The sequence below is a fragment of the Brachyhypopomus gauderio genome, unplaced genomic scaffold (assembly GCF_052324685.1).
Source record: "Brachyhypopomus gauderio isolate BG-103 unplaced genomic scaffold, BGAUD_0.2 sc56, whole genome shotgun sequence".
Lineage (NCBI taxonomy): Eukaryota > Metazoa > Chordata > Actinopteri > Gymnotiformes > Hypopomidae > Brachyhypopomus > Brachyhypopomus gauderio.
The window spans coordinates 1865001-1883474 of NW_027506879.1; the positions used below are offsets into that span (position 1 = coordinate 1865001).

General features: G+C 42.3%; 1 protein-coding gene across 7 annotated transcripts in view; it reads right to left on the reverse strand.

The window, feature by feature from the left end:
• prox1a (prospero homeobox 1a) overlaps positions 1-15241 on the reverse strand; it is a 57446-nt gene extending 42205 nt beyond the window's left edge. For 2 of the 7 annotated variants that reach the window (XM_076987834.1, XM_076987832.1), the window contains exons 1-3: positions 14974-15234; positions 11129-12901; positions 6272-6377 (exon numbers count right to left, since the gene is read on the reverse strand). In XM_076987834.1, coding sequence (XP_076843949.1) covers positions 6272-6377; positions 11129-12834 — 1812 coding nt within the window. In that variant the 5' untranslated portion in view covers positions 12835-12901; positions 14974-15234. The other 5 variants (XR_013124562.1, XM_076987830.1, XM_076987829.1 and 2 more) reach the window with 5 other exon arrangements.
• Positions 15242-18474: the final 3233 nt, after the last annotated feature.

An 18474-nucleotide genomic window follows, 5' to 3' on the forward strand; every position in this document is an offset into this window, starting at 1 on the left:
CTGCAGCACTGCGAGAATTCATCACACATCATTAAACAGAAAATAAATTGTCATCATTCAAATGCCCCATTCTGCAGAAGTTCAAACATGTACTTAACCTCTCCAAGTAGCATATATTTAGACTGCATGGAGTTCATCCTTCTCAAGTTATTATAGAGAGACAGACAGCAAGCAAGAGAGAGACGGGGGGGGGGGGGAAGACAGAGAGGGAGAGAGGGAGAGAGAGAGAGACAGACAGACAGAGGCACAGAGAGAGAGAGAGAGAGAGAGGAGAGAGAGAGAGAGAGAGAGAGAGAGAGAGGGAGGGAGATCGGATTTCCTGGTCAGCCCTGTCTCAAAAGAACTTATATGAATAAGTATCTGCTGAGACAGGAGATATATTTTTTCTGCTATACAGCACAACTCACTGACCAAATTTCCAGACACTGAGATAAGGAATACGAAACCATAGCAACAATGATGTCTTCATCCCCCACAAAACAGTGCAAGATCACAGCAGGCTGCTTACTGGGACTGAGAAGAACTTTGACATGGACACTAGGGTTAGTTATAATTTAGGGTTGGGGAGAGTTAGAGTTAGGGTTAGAGTTAGGGTTAGTTATGGTTAGGGTTGGGGAGAGTTAGAGTTAGGGTTAGAGTTAGAGTTAGGGTTAGCTCTAGCCCTAGCTATAGGGTCTTCAGTTTTAGGGTGGTGACATCGGCCTGTCTAACAAAACAGACAAACACACACAAACACGCACACGCACAACGCAGTAGGTTGACTAACATATCCACACATTAAAATACACAATTTAATAAGCAAAATATCAGTTTGTCCACACTACACAAATGAACCATGTTACATTATATACAGAATGTACAAAACAAACACACAAACTCAACCAAAGGAAAAGGTCGTGTTTATAGCTCAATGTACAAAAGTTTCTAGGACTCTATCTCCAGGAATCAATATTTCAGTATTAACTAAAATCAGCACTCAGTGAGCCTTCAAAAGATTTACCAAAAAAAAGCCTGGGATATATTATTATTATTGTGTGTGTGTGTGTGTGTGTGTGTGTGTGTGTGTGTGTGTGTGTGTGTGTGTGTGAGAGAGAGAGAGAGAGAGACAGAGAGAGACAGAAAGAGAAAGCAAGAAGAAAAAAGAGAAAGTGTGTGAATGTGTATATGTGCGCATTTGTGTGTATGAGAGAAAGAGAGAGAAAGTGTGTGTGTGTGTGTGTGTGTGAGGAGCTAGAGCACAATAAAAAGAGAAAGTGTGTGTGTATGTGAATGTGTGTGTGAGAGACAGTAAATGTGTATGTGTATGTGTGTGAGAGAGAGAAATACAGAGAGAGTGTGTGTGTGTGTGTGTGAGAGAGAGAAAGTGTGTGTGTGTGTGTGAGAGAGAGAGAGTGTGAGAGAGATAAGATGTGTGTGTGTGTGTGTGTGTGTGTGTGTGTGTGTGTGTGTGTGTGTGTGTGTGTGTGAAAGAGAGTGAGAGAGTGTGTGTGTGTGAGAGAGAGAAAGTGGAGAGAGAGAATATGTGTGTCTGAGAGAGAGAGAGAGTGTGAGAGAGAAAAGGTGTGTGTGTGTGTGTGTGTGTGTGTGTGTGTGTATGTGAAAGAGAGTGAGAGAGTGTGTGTGAAAGAGAGAGAGAGAAAGTGAAGAGAGAGAATATGTGTGTCTGAGAGAGAGTGCATGTATGTGTGTGTGTGAGAGAGAGAGAGATAGAGAGAGAAAGAGAGTGTGTGTGAGAGAGAGAGAGAGAGAGAGAGAGACAGCGAGAGAGTTAGTGGAGAGAGAGTGTGTGTGTGTGAGAAAGAGAGGGAGAGAGAGAGAGAGAGAGAGAGAGAGAGTGTGTGTGTGTGAGAGAGAGAAAGTGGAGAGAGAGAGTGTTGTGTGTGTGTGTGAGTGAGAGAGAAAGAAAATATGTGTGTGTGTGAGAGAGAGAGAGTGAGTGTGAGAGAGAGAAGGTGTGTGTGTGTGTGTGTGTGTGTGTGTGTGTGTGTGTGTGTGTGTGTGTGTGTGTGTGTGTGTGTGTGTGTGTGTGTGAAAGAGAGGGAGAGTGTGTGTGTGTGTGTGTGTGTGTGAGAGAGAGAGAAAAAAAAAGTGGAGAGAGAAAATATGTGTGTCTGAGAGAGAGAGTGCATGTATGTGTGTGTATGTCTGTGAGTGTGTGAGAGAGAGAGAGAGAGAGAGAGAGAGAGAGAGACAGTGTGTGTGTGTGAGAAAGAGAGAGGGGGGGAGAGAGAGTGTGTGTGTGTGTGTGAGAGAGAGAGAGAGAAAGTGGAGAGAGAGAGAGAGAGAGAGGAGAGAGAGAGAGAGAGAGAGAGAGATTGTGTGTGTGTGTGTGTACAGAACAGGACTATTTCACACACTCAAGCTCACAAGTCTGTGAAAGATTATTCCTTTAGTAATAGAGATCCCTCTTTTTGAGTCACAGGGGGGAAGACTTGACCCGACACTCAGCACATTTCCTCTGTTAGCCATGGACAATACAGCCTTTCACACGCTCCATGCTACTTATACGGGCTTCAGCCTCCCACCACCCCAGCCACCAGCACTTAAGACAGCCATACAGTTCACAAGTGTGATGAACGTCACGTTCTGTAAAGTCTGTAAGTGCCTCAACAGGAGAATGGTTCATGACATTAATATCATAATGCCATTAAGAAGAAGGTAGAAGATCATGCATAAACATCTGGGTGGATCTACTGGTGCTGAGCCTTGACCATAGTAAACCTTCATTCTTTATGTAAGCCTCCTCACCAAAGTGCCTGTGTCACCTTTAACCCCTGCAGCCACTCCTATCTGACTACAACCTCTCATAGTGTATATACTGTATATTCACAATTGTTCCATGAAATCAAAGAGGAAAGTTGGAAAATTGTCGCCCTTGGCTTGTTCACTGGGGACTTGGACTTGGACACTTGTAAAGCTGCTTTGTGACAACAACTGTTGTAAAAAGCGCTATATAAATAAAATTGATTGATTGATTGATTTTAGAGCTTGGATTAACCAAGCTACTGATGAGAGTGATGAGAGTGGGATGGGGAAAAGATCTGTGACATTATGAACTAAAACAGCTTCTGGTTGCAACCTTGGACCTAAACACAATAAACGACTTTTGGCTACCAACTGCTCAGACATTAAACAATTATTGTTGCTTTATCACAACCAAGCCAGTCTGGATGTACTATTGCAAATAAATTGAATGTTTGTTGCCAAAATAATTATTGAAACCACAGAATCCATATTTATTAATTACGAACATCACCAAAGACTAAAGGAACTTTTAGATAAGGTAATGTATAATTTATATATTTATATAGATGTTATGTTGGAAAGGTAGGGGCCTTTGTAATCCTATCTGGGAGCCTCTGTGAAATGGCTGTCAAATCAACATATTTCCCACAGTCATTACTCTCTATTTAGATCTCATCTCCGTAGTGAATAGACCTCTTGAATTAGTTCTATAGCTTTCATGAGTTTATTACATTAAAATTAGTAGGTAATTTATGCTTAATTATTCAACTTATACTTTTTATCTAGGAAACACACGGTACCCTTTGTTTCCTCTGGGCTAGTGTACCACTAGAGTCCACACTGTGATCTTATTCTAGAATAATTAATCTACTGTGTTTTAGAATGACATGAACTTGTCTTAAAGACAATATAATTAAGGCAAGGTTTAGAACCACGTAATATGCACATAAGCTATATATTTCAATTGCCACACCGTCACATTCAGGAAAATTACAGAATTAGAGTTAAGTTTAGATAGACAACAGTCTCTAGAGTTAGGGTTAGATAGATAATAGACTTTAAGATTAGGGTAGGGTTAGAGGGATAAGGCTAGACGGTTAGATAGATAACTCTCTGCTTGTTGTTTTGTTTGCAGCAGACCCAGGGCAGGGTTGGGGTAGGGGTTAGGTTTCGGGTTATATAGATTCTCTCTCGTGCCTGATATGTGTGCAGCAGACCCAGGGCAGGTCCAGCCAGGAGTCAAATGATCATCATCTTATGTCATCTGAATAATAAAGCCCAAATCTGCCACATAATGGACTGGCGTCAGAGTTGGGGTTAGGGTCGGGGTCAGGGTCAGAGTTGGGGTCAGGGCTGGGGTTGGCGTCAGAATTGAGCTTAGGGTTGGGGTCAGGGTCAGAGTTAGGGTTAGAGTTGGGGGTTGGCGTCAGGGTCAGGATCGGGCGTTTTGGCATCAGAGATGAATGAATGAATGAATGTTTCAATTTATATAGCGCCTTATCTAGATACCCAAGGCGCTTTACAATTGTTAACACAGCTCCGTTACAGACAACCAATCACACACCGGCGAGAAGCAGCAGCCAATTGCGCACAGCGTACTCTCTACCGGGATCCACAGCCTCTTGGGGGACTGAATGGGGTGCAGGAAGGGGAGAGAGGACAGACCCTAGTGACAGAGCACCATCCACCACTGGGCATACAAGCACACACACATTCATGCACACACACTCAGACAACAACTTGTTTTTATTGAACAGAGAGAGACACAGACACACACTCAGGGAGAGACACAGACTTAGGGAGAATTTGTCTGGGACTGCCAGTTTACCTAACCTCCATGTTTTTGGACTGTGGGAGGAAACCGGAGATCCCGGAGGAAACCCACACAAACACGGGGAGAACATGGAAACTCCACTCAGATAGGGACTTGAACCCAAGACCCCAGTGCTTAGAGGCAAACGTGCTAACCACCAAGCCACCATGCTGCCCGGGGTTAAAATCGTGGGTTGGTGTCAGAGTTGGGGTTAGAGTCGGGCGTTGGCATCAGAGTTGGGGTTAAGGTCGGGGTTGGGGTCAGGGTCAGGCGTTGGTGTCAGAGATGGGGTTAAAGTTGCGGGTTGGTGTCAGAGTTGGGGTTAGGGTTGGGCGTTGGGGTCAGGGTCGGGGGTTGGCATCAGAGTTGGGGTTAGAGTCGAGCGTTGGTGTCAGAGTTGGGGTTATTGTCAGGGTCAGGGTTGGGGTCAGGGTCGGGGGTTGGCGTCAGAGTTGGGGTTAGGGTCAGGGTTGGGGTCAGGGACGGGCGTTAGAGTCACAGTTGGGGTTAGGGTCAGGGTTGGGGTCAGGGTTGGGTGTTGGCGTCAGAGATGGGGTTAAAGTCGCGGGTTGGTGTCAGAGTTGGGGTTAGAGTTGGGCGTTGGTGTCAGAGTTGGGGTTAGTGTCAGGGTCAGGGTTGGGGGTTGGTGTCAGAGTTGGGGCTAGCGTCAAGGTTGGGGTCAGGGTCGGGCGTTAGAGTCAGAGATGGGGTTAGGGTCAGGGTTGGGGTCAGGGTCGGGCGTTAGAGTCAGAGTTAGGGTTAGGGTCAGGGTTGGGTGTTGGCGTCAGAGATGGGGTTAAAGTTGCGGGTTGGTGTCAGAGTTGGGGTTAGGGTCGGGCGTTGGTGTCAGAATTGGGGTTAGGGTCGGGGTTGGGGTCAGGGTCGGGGGTTGGCGTCAGAGTTGGGGTTAGGGTCAGGGTTGGGGTCAGGGTCGGGCGTTGGTGTCTTGCTCACTGGGGGCTAGGACTCTGCACTGAACAGTTGTAAAAAGTGCTATATAAATAAAATTTGATTGATTGATTGAGAGTTGGGGTTAGGATCAGGGTCGGGGTTGGGGTCAGAGTTGGGGTCAGGGTCAGGATCGGGGGTTGTCCAGCTCGAGCTTGTTTGATGCCCCTGCAGTTCACTTGCTTGTTTCTCCTCACTCCTATTAGCTCAAGCCAATATCTAATTCATACTGCTAACACTAATTCATGTTTACCCTAATTCATACTGCTAACACTAATTCATGTTTACCCTAATTCATACTGCTAACACTAATTCATGTTACCCTAATTCATACTGCTAACACTAATTCATGTTTACCCTAATTCATACTGCTACCCCTAATTCATGATTCCCTAATTCATACTGATAACCTGAATTTTCAATACTTATTAAGAATACTGTGTTTTCAATGAAAGAGAAAAGGGGAAAGTGATCTTCTAATGTCCTCGCCTAAGAGATTAAGAGATGAAAGGCAGTTATTTAATCGGAAGATATATATATATATATCTTTAGGGTTAGAATTAGCTCTATGTTAGCTATATGGCCTCTTCAGTTTAAGGGTGACATCGGCTATATATACTGTATGTAAAAGAGAGAGAGAGTGAGAGAGAGTGAGAAAGTGCGGGGGAGAAAAGAGAGAGAGAGTTGGCCGTCTGTTCTGACCCATCTGGGCTCGTGTGGCAGAGTCCCTCTCACAACATGTGGTTAATGGTCAGACAGGCTCACCTTCACATCAGAGAAGAACATCTTCAGCATGTTGGAGCTGGGGTAGCGTGTGTAGAAGAACATGAGCTTGGCCTTCTTCAGATGGTTTGGAGAGAGCCCTTCTTGGATGTGCAGAATTGAATGTCAAGGTAAACACATTAGTATATATAACGTATATATTATATATAGAGCGATATAAATTATATTCCTGTTTTTATGATTAAAATTTTATCAATTCCAGGTTGGCATTTGTATAATTTCACACCAGAACATTAACATTATGTAGTGATGTGCACTAAGCATCCTTAAGACAACATACCCAAATACAAATCCCTCATTACCACACATACATTTAAAATCACAGATTATAGATTTACAGACTACAAGCTGAAAGGCCTCTGAAGTTCCTAAAAGTGTCCAGTCAAAATAGTCAGCATTACTGTCAATAAATGTCCGCTTATCCCTATAAAACACCATTTATCTGGAGGTGGCATTGCCCTCTAGACTGGTAAACAGACGGCTGCTGAAACGAGGAGTCGTGTCCAACCCCCCATTACAGTCGCCCCACCAACTCCACCCCACTATGGCCTCCCACTCTCAACCCCAACCCCCCCACTCCTGCTCCCACGCCAGCCCAACCCCAACCCCCCCAACCCCACCCGGACCCCCCGGCATGCCCCCTGTTCTGCAGTTCCAGCTGCATCTGCCATTTCCACAGCAAATTAATGGCTTTATAATTTATCAGAAATGAAGATGCATGTGGGGCTAAATCAATGGGCCCCTCAAGGTCAGTTAAGAGGCAGCAGCACTCAAGCCTGCACTGTCCATGTGATGGAGAGCAGCGCATCTTCAGCTCCATTTAAACCCTCAGTGTTGTGAGTGTAAACTTCAACAAAATCATGCCGACATGATGTAAAAATATGTATGAATGAACCAATGATCAAGAAACTAATAATCATTTCTAAATATTCATATGGTCTCTACAGCACAAATGAGGCTATTAGGCTAACCCCAACCCCAACACTAACACTAACACTAACCCCAACCCCAACACTAACACTAACCCCAACCCCAACACTAACACTAACCCCAACACTAGCACTAACCCCAACCCCAACACTAACACTAACCCCAACACTAACACTAACCCCAACCCCAACACTAACACTAACACTAACCCCAACACTAACACTAACCCCAACACTAACACTAACCCCAACCCCAACACTAACACTAACCCCAACCCCAACACTAACACTAACCCCAACCCCAACACTAACCCCAACACTAGCACTAACCCCAACACTAGCACTAACCCCAACCCCAACACTAACACTAACCCCAACCCCAACACTAACACTAACACCAACACTAACACTAACACTAACCCCAATACTAACACTAACACTAACACTAACCCCAACCCCAACACTAACACTAACCCCAACCCCAACACTAACACTAACACTAACCCCAACCCCAACACTAACACTAACCCCAACCCTAACACTAACCCCAACACTAACACTAACACCAACACTAACCCCAACCCCAACACTAACACTAACACTGACCCCAACACTAACACTAACCCCAACCCCAACACTAACACTAACCCCAACACTAGCACTAACCCCAACCCCAACCCCAACCCCAACACTAACACTAACCCCAACACTAACACTAACCCCAACCCCAACACTAACACTAACCCCAACACTGGCACTAACCCCAACCCCAACACTAACCCCAACCCCAACACTAACACCAACCCCAACACTAACACTAACCCCAACAATAACACTAACCCCAACACTAACACTAACCCTAACCCCAACACTAACACTAACCCCAACACTAACACTAACCCAAACAATAACACTAACCCCAACCCCAACACTAACACTAACCCAAACAATAACACTAACCCCAACACTAACACTAACCCCAACACTAACACTAACCCTAACACTAACCCCAACAATAACACTAACCCCAACACTAACACTAACCCCAACACTAACCCCAACCCCAACACTAACACTAACACTAACCCCAACACTAACACTAACCCCAACACTAACACTAACCCTAACCCTATGAGGCTGTGTGTGGTTGTGGGGTGCAGCGTGGCACACTCCTTCTGCAGCGTGATGGGGAAGACAGCTCTGAGGGTATCTGAAGGATCCCAAAGATTCGCAATCATAAAAAATGAGTCTAGCGAAATGATTTCAAGTGAAGGACCTGTAGACATAGAGGACACTATAAACCAGCAGCACTGGCTGCATCCTGCTTATAATAATTATACTGAGATGTTCCCGTCAAATAATAGGACATATAGGAAATATTTATTTTAAACATAAGAAGTGTAACTCTTAACACTTATCTGAAACATGGAAATACTTAAAGGTCCTGGAACAATATATGAGTAAGTCATGATGGATATGACTCAACTGAGCTCCTACAAGGAAACGTCTCTTCTGAGAAAAACACACCCGTTTCTAGGATACGTAAATATGCACAATGACAAGAAGACCAAGTAAACACCAGCCCACTCAGTGTATCAGCAGACAGGACACAGGTCAGTCAAATAACTCAAACATGAATATGAAGAATCCGAGGACACAGGGAGCCCAACGAGAAGCTGCAAACACAGCGCGTGTGCCGCACCGTCACCTTTGATCGCTTCTGTTTTCATGAACAAAGACAATGTCATGAAAGGAAGGCAATAACTACTGAAATCTGATCCAAATGGCAGGAGTAGGAGACACGGGGACATACAGATGTCCACATCAGACGATAAATCCATAAATTAATGCTAGACATCTGCTTGGCAACATGAAAGATTATGCAACAAATGCACCACAGCTGAACTTTACTGCTAAAAAAAGTCCTCTTAACTTATGTATGCTAAAAGTGTTACAAAAAAACAAGCAAACAAAAACACTTGCACGTTCAGGCTGCGTCAGCTCAAGAAAACACACATTATTTTTAAATAGGTATGAATAAAATGTATGATGAAATCTAGAGACTTCACATTGTAATACAAGTAATGTCATAATGACCACATGACTTAAATGTCAGCAGAATGCAGTAAAGAGCCTAGTTAGCCATTTTATTCACCTCAATTTATTTAACTAAAAAAATATATATTAATGCAACAGTGAACCTCAGCCTGGTCTGTTACATTAGGCATGCAAACTGCCTTCAACAGCCCAGCACCCGTGTGTGTCTTACAGTGCACCATGCCAGAGCTGTTCGGACTCTCTATATGCAAATGCAGAAGGGGAACTGAACGAGGCTATTTTTCTTGAGATGCAAAGAAGGCGCGTGACAAGGAAGATCATTCTGGACACAGCTGAAGACAATTGGCTGCCTGTTTCTTTTAGAATTTGAATAAAATTTAATATTTGATTAAAGACCCTATTTTGCAAATATTGAGACGCTGTAGTTGCGAGCCCAGTGTGCAGGTGCACATGTTTACTGGCTGGAAGTAAAGATGCTTTAACTCTTTCAGAGCTGGGAAAGACTGAACTAGCTTTTACGTTGCTCAAAAAAACATTAATATAGCACTAATATTTTGGATGCATTTCAATTATGAAATACATATTTACACGATAGAATACTTAAAATGATCAGTCAGGCAATTATATTAATGTACAAAAGTATTCATTGATCAAATCTAAACTATACAGCTAGGTTTTAGTAACTACACTGAATTTGTATTTCATAATTTAAAAATGCATGTACTATTCTAGCATCTGCGTTTATTCTTAAAGCAGGTCTACTCAGAGCTTGTAAGACATCTATTGGCCTTTTGGTACAAGGTTGTAAAAGGGATGGGGGTGAAGGATAAACAGCTACCTGAAAACACCTGTTCACACCAGGAAAGAGACAGATGAAAAGACACGCTCTGCTGCCTGGCAACCGCTGCAAGACAGTCCCGCTACAGCCAGCTGCTCAGGACCGGCACCAACATGACCGTGGTGGTTGTTTTAGATATTCTTCAAACAAACAGGTTATATGAATTATTATATTAATTAGTTTGGTCAACCTCAGGCATATTATTTAGTTATTAATCTTACAATATATTATTCAGTTATATTGTGAAAAAATCTGGAACTTCATTAAAACGAATATGAAAGATGTTCAGTTACAAGAGTGAGCAGTGAGTGTCCCTAGAGGAACAACCACACACACACACACACACACACACACACACACACACACACACACACACACACACACACACACACACACACACACACACACACACACACTTCCCTGTTACACACACAAGTTCCCTGTTACTTTACTATAACATTCACCAAGTACACAGTAATCCTAAATATGTCCTCCTATGAAGAGACATAATTTCTCATCTTTCTAAAAGATGCTAAGAGCATTCAGCATCCCTCTTGTCCTTTTGCTTCCTGGCTTTGAAATATGATTTGCTTTGAGCATTTATGGCCAAAGTCTTATATATGCTGTGATGAAAGAGGGGGATTTATTGTGGGTTTCTGAGAACAGAGAAGCTAAGAGGTATCTTCACCACAACAGGGTCATTCAGGGTCTTTATAGCGCTCACTTGAATGCCTCAATCACAGAGCTCTTTTAAAATCTTTACACCACTACATGAACACAAGATTTGAAATGCATTAATTTCACAAAGATACGTTAAAAAGAAATTAGAATTTTTCAACCCTTCTGAACAATTCTCCCAATCATATTAGGTAAACCCTTTAGATCTTAGATCTCTTTAAGATTTGTGTAAACTGTTGTCTGTAAAATATCAGAATTAGTTAAGCAAATTATTACTTTAAATTGCACCAAAGATATTACAACCAGCCATCAAGGAGTAACTTTTTTGAAAAGGATATTGTACTTCCTGAATATGGGGAGATGTCAGACATATCTTGGAGGTCACCACATTCAGACTTGATGAGAGACAGAGAAAGACCTTCAGGGTTGTGTGTTGGGGAAATGGAGCGATGGGTGCTGAGGGGGTTGGAGGACATCTTGGTCCGCAGGCCGGTAGTCTCTTTGGAGAGGTCCAGGGACTCGGGAGAAGATCTATCCTTGCCTGAATAAGGCCCAGTTGGGTGCGCTAAAGGGCTTTGGAAAGGGTACCCCATGAGAGGGAGAGGAAAGGGATGGCGGAAGGAGGGAGGGCTGAAGCCCATAGCTGTGGATAACGATGGTGGGTGTAGGGCGGAGTGGTGGTGTCCCCCGGGTGCGGGCAGAGTTCCAGTCTGCTCTGCAGAGTTCTTTCTTACTACTAGTGGCAGGGCCTCTGTTTGGTCGTTTGAGTTGGGCACTTGCATGGTGCCAAAAGAGTCAAGAGGATTAGGAATGATGACATCGCCAAAACATTGTAAACGCCGGTTAGCGGTATGGAAGTTGGAGTTGTCCCCACTGACGGTGAAGTGCTCTGAGGGTGTCTGCACAGGGGGAAAGACCTGAGGGAGTGGCCGTGGGGGTTTTGCAAACACCTTCACCACCGTGTCCACTACCTGGGACATGGCTGTGTTCAGCTCCTGTTTCAGCGTCTCCGCAAGCTGTTTTCCCTCTGCATGCATCGCCGTGGTTTGATCCTTCCTGGGTACGTCCTGCGTGGGTTTGTCCCTCTCCGTCAGCACGGTCTGCTCACAAATGAGAGCTCGGGCTCGATCCAAGAAGTGTCCTGGGTCCAGTTCAGACATCTCATTCTCTGAGCGGTCAGGAGCAGTATCGGGGACACGGATGTCCATCCCATCAGAATGCAGGCTGTCCTCTGACATGTCCCCGTCGTCATCGTTCTCAGAGTCGGTGCTGTCGTATATCTGGTAGAACTTCTCCTGCAGCTGCCGCAGCTGTTTCTGCATGTCCTCCAGCTGCAGTTTGAGCTGCCGCCGCTCTTCATGCTTCTGCTCTTTGCGAGCAGAGACGAGCTGCTGGAAACTCTGCTGCTGCTGCTGGGGCAGTTTCTGCTTACGCTTGTTTTCTCTGTAGCCCTCACGAGGGCTTGGGGGCTGGGCTGTATCACGCTCATTCTCACCAGCGCGGAGCGTGACACTGGGAGAGTGGCTCATCCCACGAATGATGTTCTCTACCCGGGCCCGCTTAGCTCTCAGGTGCTCATCTGTCAGCCGATCGATATCAAACTGTGCCATGGAGGGCCTGCTAAAGGGGGACAGGCACTCCGGAGGGCTGCCCCGAGATGAGGTGCTGCAGGCATCCTCCTGGTGGATCTCCGAGCCAGTACTGGAGAGGCCACTACTCTGGAAGGGGGGCTCGCTGACTCCATTTTTGGTTAGATTATTTTTCAGCAGCTGGGAGATGATGGTGGCCCCAGGAAAGGGCATCATGGCATCTTCATAGGAGTTCGCCCTCTTCAGTAACTTGCGAAGCACGTTAGACTTCTCAGTGCCTGCGTGCTGAACCACTGAACACTCAACATCCTGCTCAGATCCGTGGGGATTCATCACACTGCTTGATCGAGCGAAAGCCACAGATGCTGTTGTTACAGTCCTTTTCACTCCAATGTCAACTCTTCTTCTCTTAGTTTGTCTGCTTAAGAGGGCTGTGCTGTCATGGTCGGGCATCACTGTACTGTTAGTGTTCCATCTTTAAAAGCCTGTCAACGGGACACAGCTTGAGAACCCTGTATGTCTGGCCAAGAAGAAAAAAGAACAGGATATATAGGAAATTATATGGCAAGAAACATGTATAATATAATAGGAATGAATAGGAATCGGAAAACAGCAAGAATTGTTCTATAAATTTTGACAGATTTTTGAGGATTTGTAAAATTATTTGTTAAGATTGTATGTAATATAATATGATCAGTTCTATAATGGAATAATGTATCATGCCATGCATACCAGTGAATATAATAAATAATAACACAACAAAAAGAAAATACTTTTTGAACTTAATCCGTATTTAAATTGCACTGCACATTAAAAGACACAGAGGAACTTCATCAGTAGTAGAGTATTCTTCCTCATACTCTTCCTCATGCTCTTAGGGAGTTTTTCCTTGCCACTGTCGCCCTTGGCTTGCTCACTGGGGGCTTGGACTCGGACACTTGTAAAGCTGCTTTGTGACAACAACTGTTGTAAAAAGTAATATATAAATACATTTTGATTTGATTTGAGTAATGGTGCTACAACTAAACTAAACTTTCCGTTTTACCATCTACTATTTTCTGGTAATTAATAAATACATACATACTTAATAGCATGCACAAAGGTGCTACCATTTAAATACTGCAATTTTACTAAATGTACCTACACATAATCTACACTTAATGTGATACATTTACATAGAGAGACTGAAGGTCAATAATAATGATACACGGAAATGTCACTAAATTGGTTAGTTCAATTATTTATTTATTCAGAGATAAATAAAAGCAACATTACTTGGTAATAAGTAGTATTGCTAATATATATCCAAGATATGATCAATAACCTCTAGGGAAGTCAGTTCTAATGTCTCGGGCTGAAAGACATCGTTTGTCTACGTCCGCGGTCGGTTAGTGTCATCACGTTAATTAATGACAGTCTGGTTTCAGTCTTGATCTTCAAGTCTATCTAAAAAACAAAATGAGGCCCACAACTTTTTCTTAAGTAAAAGGGAGGCACATGTCAACTTTTTAAATACTGGTTCATATTAACCCCACGAAGTGGCGTTGTTATTTCAGGCATGAAAATACGGTGACTGATGGCTGCGACAAAGTCGCACGAAAACCATTATTCGGAAAACTCACTTTAACAACAAACGACTTTACAGCGATTAGAGCGCGTGCACACACCAGGTGCTGCTTCTGCGGCCAATACTCGATACTTAGTGAGGTAAACTAATAAAATAATAAGAATTATTATTTCGCCTAGTCGAAACATAAAACTGATATGAAGGTGTTCTCCACTACCACCTAGCCTGACAATAACAGAGGTCGCCACCGCAAGCCTTCTCTTAGCAGTTTCTTGCTGAAAGCGCAAACTGATGGCACTCCCGACGTTTAAAACATCCTCAAATACTTTGCACGCACATTTCTAACAAATGAAAATGTGAAAGATCCATGAAGGATAAAGAGCCTCGTATAGCTGCGTTTGCCCACAAAAGATTCAATGACAGGTAAACATGCGCAATGATGCACCGTGAACATCAAGGCGAAGTTCGGGGCTACACAGCTCTCACGTTGGGCCAGTACGAGTGTCAAACTGGAGTGCTGTAATGAATTGCCGAGATAAAGGCGAATAACAACAAGGTACAATAGGAACTAGCATGCAAATCCGTTAATGAGGTACAACAACAAATATTTTAATATCACATAAATTAATACTTATTATAAAATACGCGAAACGCCTATCAGTGCACTAAATATACAATCAGAAGGTAAAAACACTGTTTAGTCAAGTTTAAACTAAAAACATAAACGTGATTGCATCCCATTGTGTGGACAGAAACATCAAATGACTTACTTTATACGCCAGGTTTGAAAAGTAGCTTAAGTGCGTAAATTCCCTCCAGATGACTTCGAAAAATGTCCTGTGTTTTTATGAATCTTTCCCACTTTATTTCGTCTCACTCAACCATAAATGTTTAATACGAGTTAAGCGATGTTGTTAGTCTACATTGCACCCTATCAAAAGTAATCCGCTTTCAAACTCATAAACGATGAAAGTATGAAAAAGCGAGCAAGCAGCAGTGAGCTACATGAGAACAAGGTTACTTACTCTGATATGAGAGCCAGCTGAGCTTCTGTGCACTAGTGTAAGAGAAGCGCGAGGGCTGCTCGCCCGAGATGAGCAGTGTTCTCAGAAGCGCGAGGACAGTGAGGCGGAGAGCTCGTGCGCGCCGCTTCAGACGGACACTGTGCGTCTCAGCGCCACCAGGACGAGGCTGGAGCGCGCGCAGCCCAACAAGATTCACTTTAAGACGCGGCTGAAGGAAGCAGGAAGACGGCGCGTCATAACCATTGTGATGTAACGTTCTCAGCCACCAATAAGAAGAGGCCGCTGGATTTAGAGGAATACAAAACACCCAACTTGAGCGGCGTGGATGAAGACACTCCATCAACAAAACGCAGCGGACCGCCAGAAGGGTAATTCAAGTGCATGACTTGGATTTTGAATTGGATTACACTGTTGATTTTATGTTCAGCAACCCCTAGATTTACTTGTTATCTCATATCTAATCTTAAACAAAATCTGTTTGGCGACGCATTTGTCCATGATATACATTTAAAGGACAAATGGCGATGACGTGTTTAGGGCAATAGTGTCGGATTAAAAAACGGGAAACGTGCTTGTTTGTTTAGGATTTTATGGACATAGCTAGCTCATTTTAAAACTCCTCAAATGTGCCAGTGTGTTAATAAAACCACACTAATGGCTTCACGCTGTCAATCTACATTAAACTTTTTATAAGTATTTTTCATGATCATTGACAACCTATTTATTGTCTGAACGTGGCAACATATTTATGGTCTGTTCCTAAGAATAATATACATGTACAGGCTACTATCGATCTATGAAATGTACCGAGGACCGGTTTTGCTGAAAGTACATATTCTACATTCAAGCGCAAGAACTAAGGCACATTCTTTCAGTACAGAATAATTTTCAACCAATCACAAAGTTCAACAAATAAAATCGATGATGTAATTTTTCTTCAACACACATTTATCTGAGTGAAATGATGACCCCAATATCCAAACATTATTTGACTCGAAAAGCATATTGTTTCTGCATGCTCCATGTCAAGAATGCTCAATGTCAATAATACATAAATCAAATAGCTACATTTATCTATTTATTTTTTATATTTTATTATATACACATTGCAGACACAAATCATTTAATTTTGACTGATCATTTTAAAAAGCCATTTAAAGCTAATTAAATGTTACACCAGTTTCCGATAGTTTGTAAGCAGATATCAGAAAGTCATAACCTAGATTTTGTGTGAACTAGCATATATGTGAAACACAATTTTTCTGTTTATTAAATGTACATTCTTTAAAATAGACATTTTCGCTCTCACCTTTGGCGTCCTTTATTTTATTTTGTGGTTGACATTAAAGACAGATACTTCTTTAATGTCAACCACAAAATAAAATAAACACGGCGCTAATTTCCTCTGAACATGGTGTTAATCGTAGACATATAACGTGATGCCACTATGATAGAAAGAAATATGATACCATATACTGTGCGAAAGTGTAATTGTTTTAACTTTTGGACAGTTAAACATCGTAGTTTATTCTATTTAATACCAAATTATCCACAATCACCGGAGCAGTTAAGGAGATTATTGTTGACTGCACCAGTTCTTATCTTCGAACAGAGATTTGGTTCACTAAACATGCAAACAAACTTACCATGTGTTATTTCTATCAGCTCTACTCTTATTTTTCTTACAGAATAATCACGTTTGAACGTCTCCATTTATTATTATTATTATTATTATTATTATTATTATTATTATTAGTAGTAGTAGTAGTAGTAGTAGTATGTATGTATGTAGGAATGAATAAATGTATATAGCCTATGTATTATTAAGGCATTTAATATTTTATAGCGTTTTATTCTGGTTCATATAGCTTTATTTGTGTAATTTGGACGTTCGCTTTTTTCTGACGCGGGGATTTGTTGTCATGATCATTTCTCTCAGGTTTACACGCCACACCGTATATTTCTCTTTAGGCGTCGTGGTCCGCAGGTAAAGGTGTTCTTACCTATAGTGAAGGGATACAGCGCCCTGCTATATGTTCATTTAAGGGACATTCAACCTTTAACTACATGACAACCCACATTTAACCAAGCGAAACGGACATATTTCTTAACGCAACAACAGTGCGCTCACTTTTTACATAACCTCTACTTTCGATAAGATTAATTTTTATGTCAAAATGGTCAACAAAGTTCGCAAATTTAGCAAAATAAGAAAAAAGTAAAACCTTTTGTGCCCTTTTAGACTGTAAACTCTACAAACTCCACTCCTAATAAATGTTTAAACAAAAAACAAAAATCATACTTAAAAGTGAATTTTTCTCCACTCAGTCATGTACAGACCTCGCTGTGCAGCATATATAAATCTGTTAAGTTACAACATTCACGGAAAGCTTAAAACAGTGTAAAAACCGACACATGCAATTATCCGAGTTCATATTTGAAAGTAGACGAAAAACTAAAACAGCAGTAGAATGAGAAACAGTTTGCAATAAAATCCCCGACCAGAACACATATTTGTGATCAGATGATAAGCAGCGAGGAGTTCTCTTCTGAACACGCTGTAAGGTCTCTTCTTGTGCAGTTGACACTTGTCTTAGTCTATAGATAATGAAACAGAGCCGCAGTATTTATTTTCAAATATACAAATTGTTATATGTGCGGAGATTATCTTACGAAGCCACAATAAATTAATCTGCATTTATAAGCATTACACAAAATCACTAAGCATTAATCACTATTAAGATGTTATAATGAGTTGCAAGGCAACAATCCTACATAACCCTCTGGTTCCCTGGTTAAAATACGGTTCACTATATATGTGAAGAAATCCTTCAAATCTGCTTCATTCTGCACAGTCACCTGACAGAAACATAAGGTTTTGCACCCTCATGTCTGAGATGCCACAAGACAAGTGAACTTGATAACATGTAACTGAGTAACTAAAATGAACTCAATTGTAAACTGATTAATGACAAATAATGACACAATGTGTGTGTGTGTGTGTGTGTGTGTGTGTGTGTGTGTGTGTGTGTGTGTGTGTGTGTGTGTGTGTGTATATGTGTGTGTGTGTGTGTGCGTGGTGCTTGTGGAGTGTGTGGGGTTTTTTTTGGATGGGTGATTGAGTGACTTTTTCTACAAATAAACATACTGCACGCTGCCATATTATGATGTAGAAGGAGACTGTTCTTATTCTTGTTCTCATTCTTATTCTTCATACCAAAAATTAGCTGAGCATGAGATGCAACTGTCTGAATAGACTATGGAGAACTTTTTGAGAAGAGGCAGCCAGGGTCTTCAGTATAGTCAGCTTCTTCTGGAGGTCTTCGGTATAATTAGCTTCTCCTCTTCAGCATGTCATCCCAATGTACGTCAAGTGGATTACCATTACACCACTGCGGAAAATTGTTCCAGATTTTATGTAGTCATAAGTATGATGAAAATATTGTCATAAGAATAAGTAGCCAGTGATGATAATCTTCTTCCTCATCTCATTTTCCCTGT